Raw genomic sequence first — 20485 nt, 5'->3', positions numbered from 1 at the left:
CAGGTTTCAGAAAGGGCCTCTTGCAGGGCAAATTATTCATTCAGTTTAAACAATTGCTGTAAAATATCATTGGTGAATTGAACTGTCCGACCAGCTATTGTCAGCAATAAATTGGCATTAAGTGCTTAAATAACAGTACAGATTTTCTGCTCACTCATATTTTCTCAGGGGAGGCTGATGGCATCTCTTCCTTCTTTATCCTCCAGGGCATGTGTGCGCATATATTATTATGTAAATGAAATGAACTCTGCAGGAAAGGTTACTTCGTTTTAATTAGCAACGCTTCCAGTGTGTGAAACACGTGCACAGTAGGTCAAGTTTCGCAGGGAAATGCCTGGGTTCCAAATGAACGAGTGTGAGTTCACATTCGTCAGCATGCCTTTATTTGTATATTCATCAGTGACTCGTCACTCCGAAATGTTGTAGAATTGGCCTTAGGAGTCATATTACTGTCTATAGGATTTTTATGTTGAAAAAGCAGCAGGAAATCACATTAAAGTGCACAAGATGACAATAAATCTTTTGGGGGCCTTTGATTTAAGTCTATGATCACTGTTTCCCATGCAGTAGCTGTTCTTGTTTCCAAAGCTTTTGAAAGCTCTGCTCCAAACATCTCAATGCACATGCACACACCTTTCTGTAGAAGAGTTACAAAAGTAAAACCTTGGGCAGGGGGTCTGAGCAGGCCCTCTGACATTTTAGGGAAGTTTTTCCTCACTGCACCTCTAATACATCACTGTGTCACATTGACACGTTGACCTTGTTACAGCTCTCTGGAGTGTGCATCAGTGGGGGCCAGATACAGTATGTGGATCAATTTCTTTCTCTCACTTTCTTCCCCTTTCTCTTATTTTTCTTTCTCTCTCTCCCTTCCCACCTCTATTTATTTAATTCTGTCTCTCTCCCTTTCCCTCTCCCTCTCAGAGAGGAGGACGAGTTTTCAGAGTTGCGCTCTGAGCTCAGCCACAGCCAGCAAGAAGGCAATGAGGATGAGCGGAGTGTGGATCAGGACCCTGACCAGGCATCTGTCTCACTGCCTGAAAACCAGTCCACACTGGTGACTGCAGACATGGGTGAGGAACCAGACAAGCCCCTGTATGTTCCCTCAGGTCTATATGGGGGGTAGGGGTACAGTGATTTTGAAGATTGTGATGACACACTGACACCGATTGTGTTCATGATAATCGTTAGCCTGGTGAGGTCACTGGCGCTCTAAAAGGAATAGTGTGACTCTCAAGGGAAATACTGAGGTTAGGGTGCATATCTTTGACCCCTGTTGGACTGACCTTTTTGTCTCGCCATGGAACAGAGAACATCTTCATTTGTTCTATCACACTCATTATTCACCTGTTGTCATTTTATGGGACGACTGACTCAGTATGAAGTTCTGACTTAAAAAACAATGCAGAATTCATAGTTTCATCTGTATGTGAATATGTATAACGGGCATATGTGCAGTGTGTGTGATTTTGTCTAAGCATTTTGTCTGAATGGGAAATTGATTTGAGCACAATCGTGTGTCACACTGTTTCTGAAACATCCTGTTTGCTTCTGTGTGCCTGTCTGTTAATTTTCCTTGTGGGCACTTAAGGAGTGGCTCATCAAATTGTCCTGTTCATTATCATCAACCTCAATGAAAATGTCTTTCAGCCTGCCAGGCCTTTTGTGTTCCTGTTCACTGCACACCCAAATGTGTTGTGTGTCCACAGACAGGGAGCAGCTATTGTGCTCCCAGAATTTCCTTTATTTTGTTAATTACACGATCCTTTTGCACTTTTAATTGCTCTGTGAATAGCGCGCACACACACACACACACCACTGGCTCCCTTTTACATAGAGGGGTTTCTTTTGTCTAACTGCAGGAGCTGTGAATATTAATTCACCTTAACTGCGTTGCTTTTGACTGAAATCATCCCTGCAATGTTAAAACCTGAACAGGGCTCAGATTCATGATGATACTGGTATTGTAAGCTTGGGTCCCTGTGATGCATGGCTGACTGTGAAAGGAGCCTGTAATCGAGATTAGACTGATATTACAATCTGTCAAATCTAAAGTTATTCCAAAAATCTTTAAGCGATGTGTGCATGGATACTCTCTGCCGTTAGCAAAATGAATTCTGTCTCAGATATTTTGTTTGTGGCATTTGCCTACTCACTACTGATTCCCGTCTTGGGCCTCAGACACAGACAGATGCCCTGCTGGGCTTCCACTACTTCATTATCTTAGTCTGATTTGCTGTGTTGGCTAGTTGGGTTAACTTCTCCAAACACACACACACACACACACACACACACACACACACACACACACACACGTGCATGCTGTCTTAATGATGCGTGAAATGAATGAACAGCTGCTGGAACAGCACATAAAACTCGATTGAGAGAGTTGGAACAACATGAGCAGGAAGTGGAGGTGCGATCGCCACTCTCAATCTTATCCAGGCTGTTTTTCTCAATCTTATCCAGGCTGTCAAAGCAGAAGTCTTCAATTCTGGACCTGGAATCGAAATCCGATCCTGGATTTTGTAATCTATGGAAGTTAATTGAAGAGTTATTGTTATTGACTGGCCACTTTGTCATCTCACCTGTCTCCCAGTAAATGGGAGAATGGCGAATGTGTAATAGCTAGACCTCCAGGTCTGTGGTTTAAATGCTATATGACATTAATACTACCACTGATTGCCGAATTCAGGAGTGGATTTTACACAGGAGTAGTGAAGAAGGCCCTGGCCTAAGCGCTGCCCTGCGTTCTCTCTCCCGCTAGATAACTGCAGCGATCTGAACTCGGAGCTGCAGAGGGTGCTCACGGGCCTGGAGAGTGTGGTCTGCGGCCGCAAGAAGAGCGCCTGCAGCCTGTCTGTGGCCGAGGTGGACCGTCATATCGAGCAGCTCACCACAGCCAGCCAGCACTGCGACCTGGCAATAAAGGTACAGGGCCTCCCCCCCTGCAACAAACGCATGCATGCATGCATGCATAGCCGCCTGGGAAAAGCTCAGTTGAGTCTGGGTTGGTTAATTAGATAAAACATGGGGAGGGAAACTGAGGTGAGAGCACAAAGTGTGACACAAACTTTTATTGTCATGCTAAAATTTGATGCTAATTAGGCCTTATTTGCTTATATCGATGTACAAATCAAATTTGGATGGGTTGTTTAGTCTTGGCAGTAAAGAGCATGTTCATCTCTCATTAATGCCTTGGGTATCCCTCAGTGGCTGAGTCACTTTTTAAAAAGGCCTGTGTAATGATGAGTTTGTTTTGCATATGACTCAGCCCTGTAACTCACAAATCAGGTTTTCCACACAACTGCTCACACCTGGTGTGATTTTCTATAGAAAATAGTGATTTTTCTATAGAAAATCACTATTCTCAGAATGTCATGTTACACTAGCCTACACTCGAAGACAGGAAAACGTTACAGAAAGCTGGCCACTATTCACATCATATTCAAGCCAGCTAAAGTGATGCTTGTATATGGTAACTCTATGTGCCAGGAGTCCGTTTTGGCTTGCGCTGGCTAGATTGATGTCATGATCCTGCCATTATAACAAATGGCTTCAAGTGTCACTCCTTGGCCCCTGGTCTCCAACTCCAGCTGGGGAAAACAGCCTTTTTCAACAGCCTTTCTGAGGAACAGTTCTCCTGATTGTGATCATCAGGAACTTTCAGGGTGTTTTGGTGGGCTGAGGATCATGCAGCTAAACCAGTTTTGCTGGAGAGAGACATCTGGATTTGTTCTTGATCTGCAAAAGCAGAGAAACTTTCATGCGTGGCACTGTGGGATTGTGCATAGCGATGTTGCTGATTTAAAAATCATGGATTGATCCATCAGACACTTATAGTCCCTCCAACTCCTATAATCCCTCCCACCTCATTACACTGTAGTCCACTGCTGCTTTAGTCCAAAAAAGAAACTGGGTAGCATATATAGACCCCTACTGGGAGCAGAGGGACACAGGACAAAGATGTGAAAAATATATTTGAGGAACGATTGAGAATCCTGTAGAACATTTATCTCGGTAGTGGTTATCTTCCACTAGTCTTCTGCTTTTCCTAAGAGGCTGGAATGACAGGGATGCTGGGAAATTGTTGAATTGATTGCTGAACGTTGAACTGCAGGTGTGTTTGTGTGTGTTTTACACAGACGGTGGAGGAGATCGAGGGCGCTCTAGGCAGGGACTTCTACCCGAGCCTGTGTGAGGAGCGCGTCCGCTGGGAGAAGGAGCTGACAGGTATGCGGGATGAGAATGAGAGTCTGACTGCCATGTTGTGCAGTAAGGAGGAGGACCTGAACCGCACTAGAGCCACCATGAGCACCATCCGGGAGGAGAGAGACCGCCTCCGTCGGCGTGTGAGTCTCCACCCACCTCTACCCATGCCTGCAGCCCCTGTGCTGCTGTTGTTTGAGGGGTAATATACAGAGCATACAAACACCCTGCAGATGTCTCTCATGTGTACCTTGCATGTACCTAATAGACCATTGTAGCACATAACCTGTCAACACATTTTAGCATACTAATGTCGTTAAAACATAGGCTACTTAAAATTTGACACAGGTACGTGATGAAACAGGTAGAGCAAGGTGCCTGTAATGCCAAGGTTGTGGGTTTCATTCCCAGGGAGACAAACACTGTAAATGCAAGCATAACTTTATATGTTGCATCTAAGTGAAGTATATTATAATGTATGCTGCAGATTGTCAGCCAGTTTGCTGTGTTTTATAAAAAAGCTTTAAAAAATAAACCTAACCAGCTTCATGGGACTGTAGTACATATGTAAATAGTGAGATCATGTATGAATGGTGTCATTTTGTTTTAGAATGGGTGCATTAAAGGTTGTGCTGCACTTCTAACCTTATTAGTCTGCACACTATTTGTGCATTTATCTACCATCGTTTATCTTCCTGGTTAGTTTACAGTTGCTCTGCCTCTCTGCTTCCTCACTGCTGATCTCACAGGACTGAGGAGACAGATGGAGCCACTCCTGATCTGCAGTAGACAATAAACATACACCATAGCAGCAGAATCTGACCACAGGGAGAGGCCATTACAACGTACACACACAACAAACAAGCACATGGCAGCTGACGTGGTTGCCAAGCCCCAGTCAAACAAACCTCTTCCACAAGGCCAGCTTGGGCTTTTGGGGATGTACTGACAGAAAGGCTGCAGCCTGTGAGCTCAAATATAGCCCTACAACTAATGCAAACCACTGACAGCGTTCTGTGGGATTTCCATTTATAAAAGAATATCTGTTTAGCAGCAATGGAGAAACATGCACTTGTCCACAGCCGAGGATCACAGAGGTTGTATCTCTGGAAAAAAAAAAAAAAGCACTGCCATCTCTGGGATGCATAAAATACAGTCCTGAATGTTTTGGATCGATGTATGTCCCGATTTTGCCACAACTGGTAATCGAATCTGGCTGGCTTCGTCTGCCTGGCTGGATCTGCTTAGAGTGCTAACGAGATTAGCCATGAGCTGAACGGGTCAAAAGGCCTTCTGCTGAGACGGTTTAGGCAGTCCCCTGGTGCACGATAGCCTGTGGAATCTGCGGCAGAAAGGGCATCCACCCACACGGCCAGTCCAGTAATGAAATCTCTCCCGCTACAGACTAATTGGGAAGATGCATTGCTGTCCATTTGCTAATGGCCGCCGAACTCAGCATAGACGCTGACTCCTCTGAGACCAGCCACAGAAGCTGGAGTTTCCTTCCACTGTGTGTGCGTACGTGCATGCTTGCTTACTTGCTTTGAACGGCATACCAACATGCCCTTAGATTCATTAGTTAGAATTTCAGTGGTCACGTGGGGACAGAAGATTTCATGTGTTTGGCATCAGCAGAGCATTCGGTGACTGGGGCTTGATAAATGTATCAGCCAATCACAGGCTCTCTTCCTCTTCTCGTTGTGGGACAGAGGTTTAACGTGAGCCGGCTGTGTGCTATAGCAAACTTGATGGTGATTATGAAACTGTGAAACTCAGTGATTTAGCATTTGCTCACATTCTCAGTTTAGACAGCTGCCTTTTCTCCTCTGAGCTGAGGGTTTCGTAAGGAAAAGCCAAGCTGCATAGTTATCAGCACAGGCCTGCAGTTCAGACTAAAGCTTTGCTTCTCTTTTCTGGATTTGGAGGGTGGTTGGTTTGTAATGGCTGATATGTAGCTGTAATGGTGAATATATATGGCTGTAATGGTGGGTATATGTGGCTGTAATTGTGGATATGTATGGCTTTTTCATTGTCCTTTGGCAACCCTTCTATTGGTAGGGGAGCTTTGATGCTAGGAAATGAGCTCTGCTAAAAGACACTGCCAAGAGCTTGCTTTCTCTCCCCATCGCTCACACACCCGTGAATGCTGTTCAAGTGCCAGGTGTCCCACCGGGAGATGAAGATTGGGAAATCTGTTCTTACTCCAGGCCTCTCAGTTGACATTTTATCCCAACACACCTGCAAGCGTGTATAAACACACAAACACGTCATGAACTTGTACATACACAAACATGCCTGTATTGTGTGATTGTGGTGGCAGCCTGAGGGTGGTCAGTGAATTCATGAGAGAGAGAGAGAGAGAGAGAGAGAGAGAGAGAGAGAGAGAGAGAGAGAGAGAGAGAGAGAGAGAGAGAGAGAGAGAGAGAGAGAGAGAGAGAGAGAGAGAGAGAGAGAGAGAGAGAGAGAGAGAGAGAGAGAGAGAGGACATGACATACTCAGTGCTTTGCCCTCTAGATGTGTTGGACCTGCATTTCTTTCCATTATTGCATGGGCTGTGAGTCTCTGCATCTCTCTGTCTCTCTCACGCTCACAAATACACACACACACTCACCTGCCCTTGCATTAGTTCTCGCTCGCCCAAGCTCACCACACACTGGCTCACACTAATACACGTACGCCTCTTCTGACCCTGTGAAAGTCAGGCAGAGGGGCAGCAGGTGGGCGGTCCTGCTGTGTGTGTGTGTCTTCGCATTGCTCTGGCCAAACGCCATGTCTCCTTGTGTTTTCTGGACTGTTTCACCTCCCTGAGGTCTTGTGGAACGTAAACACAGGACTCATCCCAGAAATTGGAGGCTTGGAATTGGTTAGAGATGATCCAATCAGTGATGAATTATAGTTTCCAATGTCTGTCAGTCCTGTTTTGTCTACCAGAAATCTGATACAAGAGACTCCCTTTTTATGGTATAGAGACAGAGCAGATCATGTCATCGGAGGGAAAACATGGGGGGGGAAAACATTCCACAAAGTTTAAAAGGGAGTAAATGGGCACTTGCAACATTTAAATGTCCACATCAGCCTATAGAAAAGCTAAAGGTGACTGTCAGTGTCCCTTAGGTCTCTTACCTTAGCTAAGCTAGTCAGTATTGTGTAGATAGCTAATGTTAGCAAAGTGCTCAGTCTAGAGCCTACTATTAGGCTGTATATTATTAGCACTATTATTAATATGCTTGTTCTGTGTCATTCTGAATCAAATACATATGCTTATGAACTTATCAATCAACATTAGCAACAGTGGCTTGTAGCTAACTGTTAATTTCAAACCCTGATTACAATGTTAATCTCCACATGCTCTTTCCAGAAGGTTTTATTAAAAGTGACTAATGGGTGAGGATGAACCAATTAGTTATAAACCATTTAGTCTCTGTAAACACTTTGGTAGCTAGCTAATGAGCTAACCTAGAGCAAGCTAATGTAGCTATTTAGAATGGAGGTAGCTTAACTAACGTAGCCAAACTAATGTATCTGGCATTGGATACCAGTTCTTTTAAACCCATTCTCTGATACCGAATTAATTGGCTGACTTTTTGACATATCAGACACAAAATGTCTGCTGCACACACAGATGTGGATATTATCAGGATCGTGTAAATACCCTGTGGATAGTTAACGTTAACTCTGCTGTATATTGATAGCTTTAAGCCTACTATGATGTCTGTTTGACTTTGCTTTGCGCCTTGGAATCATGTAAAACCTTAAATCAGCATTTTAAATCTTATTTATTTAAAAATAATATAGATAAGTGTGCAAGTAATGGAAAATGCAAAGTTGTCCCCCCCGGCATGGGTGTGGCCTGAATGCTTTGGGTCTATATGTGGCTTGAGTCCTGGATGAACAGTGGCCTCTTTATTACTGCTGCTGTACTACAGCCAAGTATCAGCTAGGCTCAGGTGGGCATCTGTGTGACTCAGCAGAGAACTTTCCAATGCCGAGCTGTCATTAAGTGGGAGATAACTGCTCTGAGTCAGAGGCAATGAGGCAGAGAATCAGGGCGGCAGTCAGACAGGCAGCGCCTGAAGCAGAGACAGAGGGCCAGAGACTGCAGTGACGACCGAGTTCAGAATGCTGTCTGAAGCCAAACAGTGAGGGATGGCCTGATATAGGACAGACCCATATAGGACAGTGGTTTACTGGGTTTGTGGGGGATGGTGAGGACAGGCTGGAGCAGGCAGGGAGTGAAGTACACATGCGCACACACAAACAGCTCGTTGTTTCTGTGTCTTTACTCATTGAGATCCTGACAAAGGAGAGAACGCACAAGCAGACTCGAGGTAGACAACAGATTTCAGCGTGCGTGCGTTTGTATACATACATACATACATGTACACAACAGAGAATGGGATAAGACCTGTAAATAAGGTGTCAAATGTCCGTGTATGCACTGTAGGGTGGGTGGAGGCAGACCTGGTGTCAGATGGTGTTGGTGCTTTGCTTTGACCATCACACATACAGACATAAGCACCTCCAGAACTTGCTACGTGGTCCTTCACCCACACACACACACACAATCTCTCTCTCTCTCTCTCTGGGTGTGTGTTCAGGTGAGTGGGGCGTGTCTGTGCGCTGTGTTCAGGACAGTGAGGTTTGTTTGTGGGCTGTGTTCAGGGCAGTGGGATTTGAGTGGGTCCAGCTGGTTTATGTCATCCATTTATCACCCATTTATCACCCACTTCAGAGCTGCCATCTGAAAACACAATGCCACACTGAACTGACAGGCCCCGCTGGATTGACGTCAGTGCTACAGAGCAGCAGAAGGAATTTTCCAGATTTTTTTGTAATATGGTATCCTGAGCCTTCTATACAGATGAGTGGAGCGGAGGGTTTGAAATGCAGTGACTCTGAATCAGTTCACAATGGAATGCTCTTTTTCTTTCCCTGTCACTCAATCCCTCTCCTTCTTTCTCCCTCTCTCTCCATCTCTCTTTTTCTCTCCTCCTCCATTTCCCTTTCTCTCCTTCTCTCTCTCTCTCTCTCTCTCTCTCTCTCTAGGTAAGGGAGCTGCAGACTCGTCTACAGAGTGTTCAGTCAGGAGGAGGACAGTCTAGTCCTGGGCGTCTGACCCCAGCCGGGCGGCCGGTCAATCCCAGCACGGGCGAACTGAGCACGAGCAGCAGCAGCAATGACATTCCTGTAGCCAAGGTAGCCACACACATAAGACACAGTCACACTCACATGTGCTCATGCCTCCATCTTCCCAGTACAGTCAGGTTCCCTCCACTCTCTCTAGAATGTTCCCTCTGTTCCGGCATAAATGAACCTGTGTTACTTTAGAATTGATGTTATTGATTTTAGCAACGCTTTGGCTAAACTGTCTTTTATTTCCTGATGATCATCACTAAGCTATTTGCTCGGAGGCAAAAGAAAAATATCTCTGTGATTGGGCTGGGTTCTGTAGTCAGAAACTGAAAACATGGTCTGACTCTACTGACCAATCAATGAACTTCTCTTTAAGAAGGCGGGCCTCTCTGCCTGTCAGTTATATTTGTGTGCATGCAGCACTTAAAAGGAAAGGCTAAGCACTGAGTGTGCATGTGTTTGGAGGGAGGGATGTATGAGGGAGGTTTGGATGGGGTTGGGTGTGGGTTGAAGAGACGGAGCGGACTCTGTTCATTTGGGGTCAAATGTTTCATGTGAAATAAAATCCCCAAGCAAAATATTAATCTTTAAAAATGTAAAATATATTGAATGCAAATAATGAAAATTAAATCAAGCTTTATTTTTCATAAAGATTACCACTCATTCACACTCTACTGGTCTACTAATTAAGAGGGGAATTGTGAGCAGTATAGAAAGCCACAGTCAAACATGCTGGCTAGTTTATAGTGAACTATTTGCACTTTCCAAATCTGCAAAAATTAAATCAAAGACTAGCAAAATGACAGTGGGTTTGTGTAGTGGTCTTGTTGAGAAACGAAGTTCAATTTAATTCCTTTTAATTTGATTTGCAATATATTTCTTAGATTTGGCAAATTAATATTTTGCTTGTGAATTTCTTTATTCCATATGAAACATTTGGAACAAAATTAGCTCCATAGGACTGTCTCAGTGGCTAAGTTGGCAATAACTGTAATATCAATTACAGGCACTTTAAATACTGAAGAAAATGATCTGTAAATTGATTGGTTCACTGACTGATTGATTGGTTGGTTGTGTTTTGTGTTATTAGGTGGCTGAACGAGTCAAGCTGTCCAAGACACGCTCAGAGTCGTCATCAACTGACAGAGCAGTACTGGGCTCCGAAATTAGCAGCATTGGGGTAAGTGTGTGTGTGTGTGTGTGTGTGTGTGAGAGAGAGAGAGAGAGAGGCAGAGAGTAATGCACAGAGTTTGTACAAGTCTAAAGAAAGGAGAGATAATAACGTTGAGGGAAGTTTCAGACAGGAGGATTTATGAAATGGGAGAGAGAGACAGAGAGTGATTATTGTGAGAAAGCACATGCGGCACATCTTGCAGAGAAACTGGGTGAGTAGGAAGAAGTGTCAGGCTGAGGGGGGGACAAAGCCAGGGAGAGAGATTGAGATAAGAATAGGATGGTAGGAGAGTGGGGGGGCGGGGGCGCTGTTCGCTCGGGGGATTTGGGAGGTCTGTCTCTCAGCCTTCTCTCAGTGAGCTTCTGGCAGACAGCCAAACCAGCCCTCTGTGACACAGAAGGTGACCCACACACACAAACTCATCACACACACTTTCTTGCTTCAGGCTTCATTAAGGCTGAAGAAAATCTCTTTTCCACAGATATCCCACAATCCTTTAGATTTCATTCTCTCTCCTTCTTTCTCAGCCTTCCTCTTTCTCACTGTTTCTCACTCTTCCACACTTCTCTCTCCAAGTCGTTCTCTATCTCTCTCCGTCTCCCTTATTCTCTCTCTAGCTCTCTCTGTCTCTTTCCCCTCTTTCTGTTTCTTACTCTGCTGCATTCCCTCTGTCTTCCTTCTCTCTTTTCCTGTCTTCGATAATCTGAGTATCTCGGCTATTTCCGTCCATTTGCTGATGCACAGCTACTTTTACACTGTTTTGTGTGTGTGTGTGTGTGTGTGTGTGTGTGTGTGTGTATATTTTTATATAATTATGTGTGGGTGTAGGTATGAGTGTGTTTGTATGTGAGGTTATGAACGTGTGTACATATTAAGTATGCAAGTGTGTGTGTATGAATATATATGTATAAGTGTGTGTTTGTGTGTGTATATGTGCAAAAGTATGCATGAGTGTGTGTTTGGGTCAGTCAGGGGGCGAGAGAGGGTGAAATCAATCCCAACGATTGCTGTGTAGCTTCTGTGGGCATTGGAGAATATAAAGCGAGATGGAAAGGATAGAGGGAGAGAGGGAGGCCCAGTGAGGGGAGTTGGGTGAGTGACAGGTGATGTAGGTTGGCCTCAGAGGGATTTAGCTAAATCTTCATGTGAAGGAATCACGGTGGAATGGGGCTTACTTACAGGGCATACTTATGGGGACTGTGTGGGTGTGAGTGTGAGTGAGTGTGTGTGTGTGTGTGTGTGTGTGTTCATGCTTGTGTTTAGGGGTGTGTCTTCATGCGTGTGTGTGTTTGTGTAGGTGTCCAGTAATGTGGCAGAGCACCTGGCTCACTCTCTGCAGGACTGCTCCAATATCCAGGAGATCTTCCAGACCCTCTACTCTCATGGCTCAGCCATCTCCGAGAACAAGATCCGCGAGTTTGAGGTGGAGACAGAGAGACTCAACAGGTGTGGAACACACACACACAGAGTGATTCTTTTAATGGCATTCGCTTCTTTGCTTTTCCTTCTGTTAGTAGTCTAAAGCAGGCAGAAACACTCAAATTGTCCTCCAATGTGTTTTGGCATTTCACTTTTAGGTTATGTCAAGAGGAAATGCTATAAACAGAGCTGAACATATGCATTTTTCTCTCACTCTCTCTCTGACACACACACATACATGGTAACACACACACACACACACACACACTATCACCACCACTACTACTACTCTGCTCATGTAAGTTTTCCCCAGCTGTATTTATGAAAGAGGCTTAATACACAAACAAATGCTAGAGCCATTTTCTCTTAAATACACACTCGCCCTCGCTAACACTTAATGAAAGGCCACATTGTTGGGCCCTGCCAGTATTGGCTGTGCTGGGGGGATTTTTAACTTTTCAAGCCAGAACTCTCAGAACTCCCTGAGTCAGTTGAGTCAATTAAAGGCACATTTATTTCCACTTTATACACACACACACACACACACACAGAAAGAGAGAGAGAGTACTGTTTAGTAAAAGAGGTTAGTTCTGAAGCATTCTGTTTAGTTACACTAATTAACACCAAGATCATTCCCCAGCCCTGAGAGCGATGAGGAAGGGGTATCAATGGTGTACATGCTCAGACTTGTGCACCGTGGGCGTTTAAAAGCTCTGCTCTGTCACACTTCTGAATGTTTGTGGTGGTCACACTAGCCCTTGGGCTGGGGTTCATGGAAATGTGATAGAGAGCAAAGGCAGTGATCAGAATATCTCTGCAGCTGCTCAGTGAAGAAATATGACTTAGTTAGAGAGAGAAGCGGTTTTGTTTCAATTTAGAAGCTCGTATTGTTTTAATTTAGTGGTGAGTGTGTGCATACGGTTTGTGAATTTGGTAACTGGGTTTGTGTGAAGTACTAATGAGTCACAGATGACATTAACTCAAAAGCTCCAAAGCCAAGGATTGCAGCAGGGATTGCTGTGTGCCTTTAGCACTCATATTCACCAGAGGGTTTGTTCTTGTTGGGTTCTCCATCTTGCTAAGCACTGGCTGTCTTCTCTTCTAGTGGTCGACTAATATGGGTTTTTCAATGGCTGATACTGATGCTAATATTTGGCCTATGGCATATATATATATAATGCTGATATGTTCCTGTAATTTTTGCATCTTAGAAAATACGATTTAATAAAAATAATTGATGCACAAAATTGCTGAACATAAGTGAACATTTATTTACATTGTTTGCTTAAGCACACCATGCAGTGTGCTTGCACTCCCTGGCCAAAAAAAAGGTCACCACCTGGATTTAACTAAGCAAATAGGTAAGAGCCTCCCATTGAATAATTACTGCATGGGTGATTGTTTCAGCTGTCAGCAAGTTATTTAACCCTAACTGATGCAGTGAGTAGCTTCTCATTTGTTAAACAACCATGTCAAAAGACGCATTCTATGGTCGTGGAAAAGATGTTAATCTGTTTCAGAAGGGTTAAATTATTAGCATGCATCAAGCAGAGAAAGCATCTAAGGAGATTGCTGAAACTAATAAAATCGGGTTAAGAACTGTCCAAATCATTATTAAAAAGTGGAAGGACGGTGGGGAAACATCATCTACGAGGAAGGAATGTGGTGGGGAAAAAAAAATCTTGAATGATCGTGATCGGCGCTTACTTAAACGTGGTGAAATCAAATCGTAGAAAAACAGTAGAACTCAGGGATATGTTTAATAGTGAAAGTAAGAGCATTTCCACATGCACAATGCGAAGGGAACTCAAGGAATTGGGACTAAACAGCTGTGTAGCCTTAAGAAAACCACTTGTCAATGAGGCTAACCAGCAAAAACGGCCTTAATTTGCTAGGGAGTATAAAGATTGGACTCTGGAGCAATGGAAGAAGGTCATGTAATCTGATGCGCCCATCACTCTGGAACAGGGTAAATCTGGACTCATCAGCGTAAGGAGAGAGGCGACTGAAGTGATGCACCCATCATGCCTGGTGCCTGCCGTACAAGCCTGTGGGGGCAGTGCTGTGATCTGGGGTTGCTGCAGTTGGTCAGGTGTAGGTTCAGCAACGTTATATGCCCAAAGAATGAGGTCAGCTGACTACCTGAATATACTGAACGACCAGGTTATTCCATCAATGGATTTTTTTCTTCCCTGATGGCACAGGCATATTCCAAGATGACAATGCCAGGATTCATCAGGCTCAAATTGTGAAAGAGTGGGTCAGGGAGCATGAGACGTCATTTTCACACATGGATTGGCCACCACAGAGTCCTGACCTGAACCCCATTGAGAATCTTTGGGATGTGCTGGAGAAGACTTTGCACAGTGGTCCAAATCTCCCATCATCAATACAAGATCTTGGGGGGGGGGGGGGGGGAATTATGCAACTCTGAACAGAAATAAATCTTGTGACATTGCAGAAGCTTGTGGAAATGATGGCACAGCGAATGCGTGCCGTAATCAAAGCTAAAGGTGGTCCAACGAAATATTAGTGTGTGACCTCTTTTTTGGCCAGGCAGTGTATTTTAAATAAAAATGCATCAACTAAATTATTTTTGTCCACAGTTAATCAAAAAACGAAACCTTATAAAATCCAAATAAAAACAACTCAAAATGGCATTTAAAATGGTATTGGTGAACCACTTGTCTCTTAAACATAATGTATACAAATCTTATACATAATGCTGTTTCTCTGCCAGTAATGGTTTGGATGAGGGATTCAAACTCCACCTAGTCTGCAAGGATTGGCCCTCTGTAAATATTTTCTTTAGGAGCTGTGTGTTGGTGTGTGTCTCCACAGTCGGATTGAGCACCTGAAGTCTCAGAATGACCTGCTCACCATCACGCTGGAGGAGTGCAAGAGTAATGCAGAGAGGATGAGCATGCTAGTGGGCAAATATGAGTCCAATGCTACAGCGCTGCGTCTAGCCCTGCAGTACAGGTATACACACACACAAATGCTATGGCGGGTGTTGGGGTGGCTGAGACATGTCTGGAGAGGGCATCAGTGTGGAACACTGTGCTGGATTGTCTAACTCAGAAGCCTCTCACCTGTCTCTCTGACTAAACGCACTTGTGTGTGCGCGTGTGCATGCGTTTGTATTGTGGGGGGTACATGTGTGTAAGCTTGGGTGTCTGTGTGGTGGAGGTGAGAGATTTCTAGCATCATTCTGTGACAAGATGTGACTGGCTCTGTGTGTGAGTACACGTGTGTGTTTTACTGTCTCTGTGGGGGTGTGCGTGTGTCTTATTGGCACTCTCATCGGTCATGATTTTCAAAGATTGTCAAGGAGGATTATTCTTGCGGCTGGAGAAGAGATAACCAGATCTTTTTAAACGCAAATTAATTCACTTTCATCCTCCTTTAACTCCCTTTCAGAAGCTCAGCTTTGATCTGGTCTCCGCTGTCTCACATTTAGCTCAAACTAATCATGGGATCAGGTTTGGAAGTCAGCTTTGATTGGATTTAAGCTCAAATGCAGCCAGGGAGTGTTTTATTTTAGGACAATGTCGTTCATTAATGAGGTTCTGAGAGATGGTGGAGGAGTCTTAGTTAGGCTGAGGTCTCAGAGAGACGTTCTCATTGACGGAAATTTGCATTTTCATTTGCATAAACAGAACCATTGCTCTTCAGGGGGCTTTGTGACCGTGTGGGTCTGTCTGTCTGTCTGTTCCCTTCACACCCTCCTGAGATGTGATACCCGCTCACTGCCATCCACCGTTGGCGCGGTTTTCATGCCCGACTTCACCCTGCTTCAGTGCTTCATCGCAGCTGTTGGGAATACAAAAGCCTTTAATACCACGTGGCTAATTGCGAACAGCAGAATGTTCCGGACCCACTTTGCTGCGGAAATATTGAGAAGTTGACTGTAACTCACTAAATTGCATGTAATTTTTGTTGCTGAGTGACTGGCACAGTTAAGTTCTCAGCTTTCTATTTTTCTTTTCCTAATACATTTATTCTTAAACTGGTCGAGGAATAGACACAGCACTGCGTTATTGTGGATCGTACCAAATAACAGTCCACGTTGAACCATCTGTGTTTGGTTTTTGATGCTCAATAAGACAGAAGGTTTGTTTTGCTTGGTCGAGTTTCCTCCCTGGTGGCCGTGATGTCAGTGTGCTGGGGTGAGAAGGGGGGGGGAGGTGAGAGGGATTGATTTTCAGTCCAGTGGCTGCAGGCCTGTGGGGGGCTTGTGGACTGACCCAGCCCTCATAATGATGGAGATGGCGCCGTGCTCACAAAGTCCTGCGATTAATCACAGGCCTGGGAAATTGAGTAGGCACGTGTGCACACTCACACTCACACACACACACACACACACACACACACACACACACACACACACACACACACACACACAACCACTCAAGCTGTATTTAGGAATAAAAAGCAGTTTTAGGTGTGCTAACATGGTCTAAAGTGAGAGTGAACCAGAGAGTAGTGCATGGGAGTATGTGTGTGAAACTACTCTGTGCTGTGTTGTAGTGAGCAGTGTATTGAGGCCTATGAGCTACTGTTGGCACTGGCGGAGAGTGAGCAGGGCCTGGTGTTGGGCCAGTTTAGAGCAGCTGGAGTGGGCACTGTGGGTAAGTACACACGCTCACGCAAACACGTGCGCTCTTTCACGCACATACACCCCATTACTGATGTGTTTTCCTCAAAATGTCCTTCAGTGTACAGTGACTCTGTTTCTGGTGATGCAGGCTTTGCTTTTGTGTGCACCGCTGTTTGATCTGGTTTAGAGTTGTAACTGAAGCAGCGCGGCCCCTGGGCCTGCACTTGCCTGGTAGAGAGCTGCATGGGAACGGGGAATCCGGGCCCATCCGTAGCTGTATGTTAATGCTACTTGCGATGTTGCCTTGGCATTTCCTAGGAGATCAGGCTGGAGAGGAGAGCATCCCGCAGGTTCTGAAGCGTGCGCACGACTGCCGGAAGACGGCAGAAAATGGCGCTAAAGACCTTCTCGCCCGCCTCGATGGCAGCTGTGGTGGAGCCTTCACTGTGCAGCCCTGGGAGAGTCTGTCATCCAACAGCCATACCAGGTGTGTGTGTGTGTGTGTGTGTGTGTGTGTGTGTGTGTGTTAGAGCCTGTCCTGCACTAGCCATACCAGGGGGTTGTGGGAGTGTGGGTGCGCAATTGCATGTTTTGTCTTTGCGAGACAAGATGTCATTCGTCTGCATATTATGCTAATCACAGTCTAATTGGTAATTGATTGCATGGAGCCCTGCAGCTCTTCTTAGCCTTGAAAAGGCACAACAGTCAATTCAAACATCAGAAGTTCATGTAGAGTACATCCTAATCAGACTCAGGACCAGACTGCAGCAGGACCCACAGCCCACCTATTGGCCATAGTAATATGCGTGGAGTTAGAATCCATTTGTGCGCCGTAATATTTAAATTTTCCTGAGTATCTTTTTTTTTTTTAATTTAATCAGTGTTTTCCTCTTGAGCTCCTTGATCAGTCACTGTCCCCATGGCACTAGCTTGGTCGGTAACATGATTAGCTGGATGATCTGATTTAGCTTCACGAGTGACGGTACTGGCCATGATCATTAGGAATACAAATTAGCCATGTTAATGAGACGGTGATGAAAAGTGCTAATGAAAAACTCGATGAGTATGAGTGCAAAGAGTGAAAACTGAAGGTGCTTGCAGCATGAACCGGAAAACACAGAGAAACACACACAGCACTCAGAGATTTGTTGTGTGTGAAGACGCATGGTAAAGATCAGCTCAGTTGGTTTGTGTTCCGTGCTTGTTAAGCTAGCGTTCTGTACATGGTAGTGAATTTCCTCTGGAGCTGCCTTCATCTGAGACTCACATAATAGATCCAGTTTCTTCCAGTGCAGTGCATAATCAGCACTATGAAGGCTCCGTTTAAATCCACAGTTTCATTTTTAAATGCAAAATATGATTTAAATATTCCATTGCCCAATAACAAATATTTGTCAAAAATGATTAATTATTTAGCAGTGTATTTGCATAATTTGTTAAAGATCAAATTAATATGCAAATGGTTTCAGTGGTTTCTTCTGTGCTGGAAGCTTAATCAGTGTAGTTGTTGTGCACTCATGCTGAGTTGCTGTTGGTTGGGTTGTCGCCCGGTTGTGTGCGGTTTGCTCTGCTGTCTGGAGAGTGTGCACACCCTCACCCACATCAGTTCTCACCCTGGAGCTGGGACGATCCTGTGACAACCGTCGACTTCACCCTGCACTGCTACTGCACACACCAGTCCACTGTACCGCCGCTGCTTCCCATACCCCCTAGTGACTGACCTGAGGACCCCACATGTGACGAGTGGTTTATATAGGGAGGAAGATAATGGGAACAGTCATCATAATTAGAGGGATTGTTGGAAGAGCGAAGCAGTCATTTAGGGTAATTTTTCATGCTTCAGTTCTCCACATGGTGGTGTGTGTGTGTGTGTGTGTGTGTGTGTGTGTGGGTGTGGGTGTGTGGGTGTGGGTGTGTGACCACCATCCTCAGCACCACCAGCTCCACAGCCAGCAGCTGTGACACAGAGTTCTCCAAAGAGGACGAGCAGCGCCTGAAGGACTACGTGCAGCAACTGAAGAATGACCGTGCTGCTGTGAAGCTGACCATGCTGGAGCTGGAGCGGGCCCACATGGACCCGCTGAGCTGCGACGTGAAGCCCCGCGGGGACCCGCAGCGCCTCGACCTGGAGAATGCCGTGCTCATGCAGGAACTCATGGCCATGAAGGTAGGACAGCCCCACCTTGTGCCCTTGTAGACGGATACCGAGCCTCCTGGTCTAGGCTTTGTCTGACGCTTCCCCTCGGCACCAAAAGGTTTGCCTGTGGGCAGAGCCTATCGGTGTCAGTCCTGGTTTGCTTTGGTTTCATTGTCCTGTGTTTGTGCGTTTAGGAGTCGTTGACAAACTGCTCTGGTGGCCCATGATTTGACCAGACAAAAAGGGCTTGCCGTTTGAGGTTATGTCAGAATTAATGTGTTGACAAAAGTAAACAGGCCGTGTTGCTTTGTGTTGAGCAAACCTTTCAGGCTGTGTTTGTCTCCGTGTTTCAGTGCATCTGCGTGTCCTTTTCTGTTACTGGCCAAAGTGAAATTTTTACTGGTATATTTCTCCAGTAAAGTGCTTTTCTCTGCAGCAGAGCCGGACATTTCCTTTAATTACTTCACACATTTATGTCTTTAAATAACACATTGCATACAACACACACTATCACACAAAACCAGCACAATACCAACACAAAATCAGCAGACTACCCACACACATCACGTAGCATGCCATACCAGCACACACTCGGTCTGTCTGTACAACTGATGAACTGGTCAACTGACTGACCAACCAGCTGACAGTCATTTGCTTCCTGATGGACTGCTCATGTCCCCAGTAGAGTCCTGCTGAGAGCAGTGTTAACCAGGCCAGAACACTAGGGTTGATTTATCTCCCCTTAAGCTGTCCTGACTGGAGAAGCACGCTTGTGGCCTGCATCACTGTCACAAATTCCATGTGACAGCTTTACACTAATGGCCATCTGGATTCAAGGTGTGTGTGCGTGTGTACGTGAGTGTTTGGGCCTGTCAGAGCTAAAAGCTCTTACTCAAAATCATAGTAACACACTTGGGTTATTCCAAATCCTGGTTTGTAACTAGAAGTCAATTCCACGTAACTTGGGATATTCTCAGAAGAGGAGGGCAAACACTTGGCGGACACTTCCACAGTTTTCCCCATTTTCTCTGGTCATCTGAAGTTTCCTCAGGGACCTGTAGTTTGGAGGTGGTTAGTGGTCTAAGAACAAGGTCATCTATGAGGCATCCTTTTCTCTTCAGCCAAACGTCTACACGTTACTTTCAGGATAACGCATTGCCAAAGTAATCCAGCGCCCGGACAGAAGTGGCTTTAGTATAGAGAGATCAGACGAAGGAGTGGACCCGTGGTTGGAGCTCAAGGATCACAGAGTGTTCTGAAGGATGTTATTTCAGAGTCTCCACTGCTTCTAACCCAGGGCACAAATCCACTGGCCACACCACCACCAGCCAACTTCTGTTTTGGTTTTGTTTTGTTCTGTTTTTTTAATCATTTGATTTACAGCTGATAATATGCAGGTATAGAACTGGCTTTTACTACCTCGGTGCTAACTTCAGTTATAGCTGGTACTAACCTTGGTGCTAGCCAGTGCTTACCTCAAGGCTAACCTCAGTGCTAGCCAGTGCTTACCTCAGTGCTAACCTCTGTAGTGACCTTGGTGCTAGCCAGTGCTGACCTCCTGTGCTAGGCCCAGTCCTAAGATCTGTCTGAATTTGCACCCTACTTACTCTAAATAGAACATTAAACAGTGTCAGCCATTTTTTTTGTGTTGTCTGTGGACAGTTCAGATTCCCTGTGTAGATCACTATATTGTTACCAATAGTGCACCATAAGTATAGCGAAAAACAAAAGTAACTAGTCTCATCGGCGCTTACCTCAGTCCCAGCCTCGTTCCCAGCACCAGTACTAGCCTAAAGGTTCACATCAGTGCTAG

General features: G+C 45.1%; 1 protein-coding gene across 2 annotated transcripts in view; it reads left to right on the top strand.

The window, feature by feature from the left end:
* mcc (MCC regulator of WNT signaling pathway) overlaps positions 1-20485 on the top strand; it is a 60366-nt gene that overhangs the window by 28951 nt on the left and 10930 nt on the right. For both annotated transcript variants that reach the window (XM_035527523.1, XM_035527524.1), the window contains 10 exons: positions 925-1073; positions 2768-2931; positions 4146-4352; positions 9256-9405; positions 10433-10522; positions 11814-11962; positions 14777-14917; positions 16466-16566; positions 16854-17022; positions 18468-18702. In XM_035527523.1, the coding sequence (XP_035383416.1) occupies positions 925-1073; positions 2768-2931; positions 4146-4352; positions 9256-9405; positions 10433-10522; positions 11814-11962; positions 14777-14917; positions 16466-16566; positions 16854-17022; positions 18468-18702 (1555 nt within the window). The remainder of the gene's footprint in view (positions 1-924; positions 1074-2767; positions 2932-4145; positions 4353-9255; positions 9406-10432; positions 10523-11813; positions 11963-14776; positions 14918-16465; positions 16567-16853; positions 17023-18467; positions 18703-20485) is intronic.

Source organism: Electrophorus electricus, chromosome 6 (genome assembly GCF_013358815.1).
Source record: "Electrophorus electricus isolate fEleEle1 chromosome 6, fEleEle1.pri, whole genome shotgun sequence".
Lineage (NCBI taxonomy): Eukaryota > Metazoa > Chordata > Actinopteri > Gymnotiformes > Gymnotidae > Electrophorus > Electrophorus electricus.
This window is presented reverse-complemented; position numbering and strand designations above follow the sequence as displayed.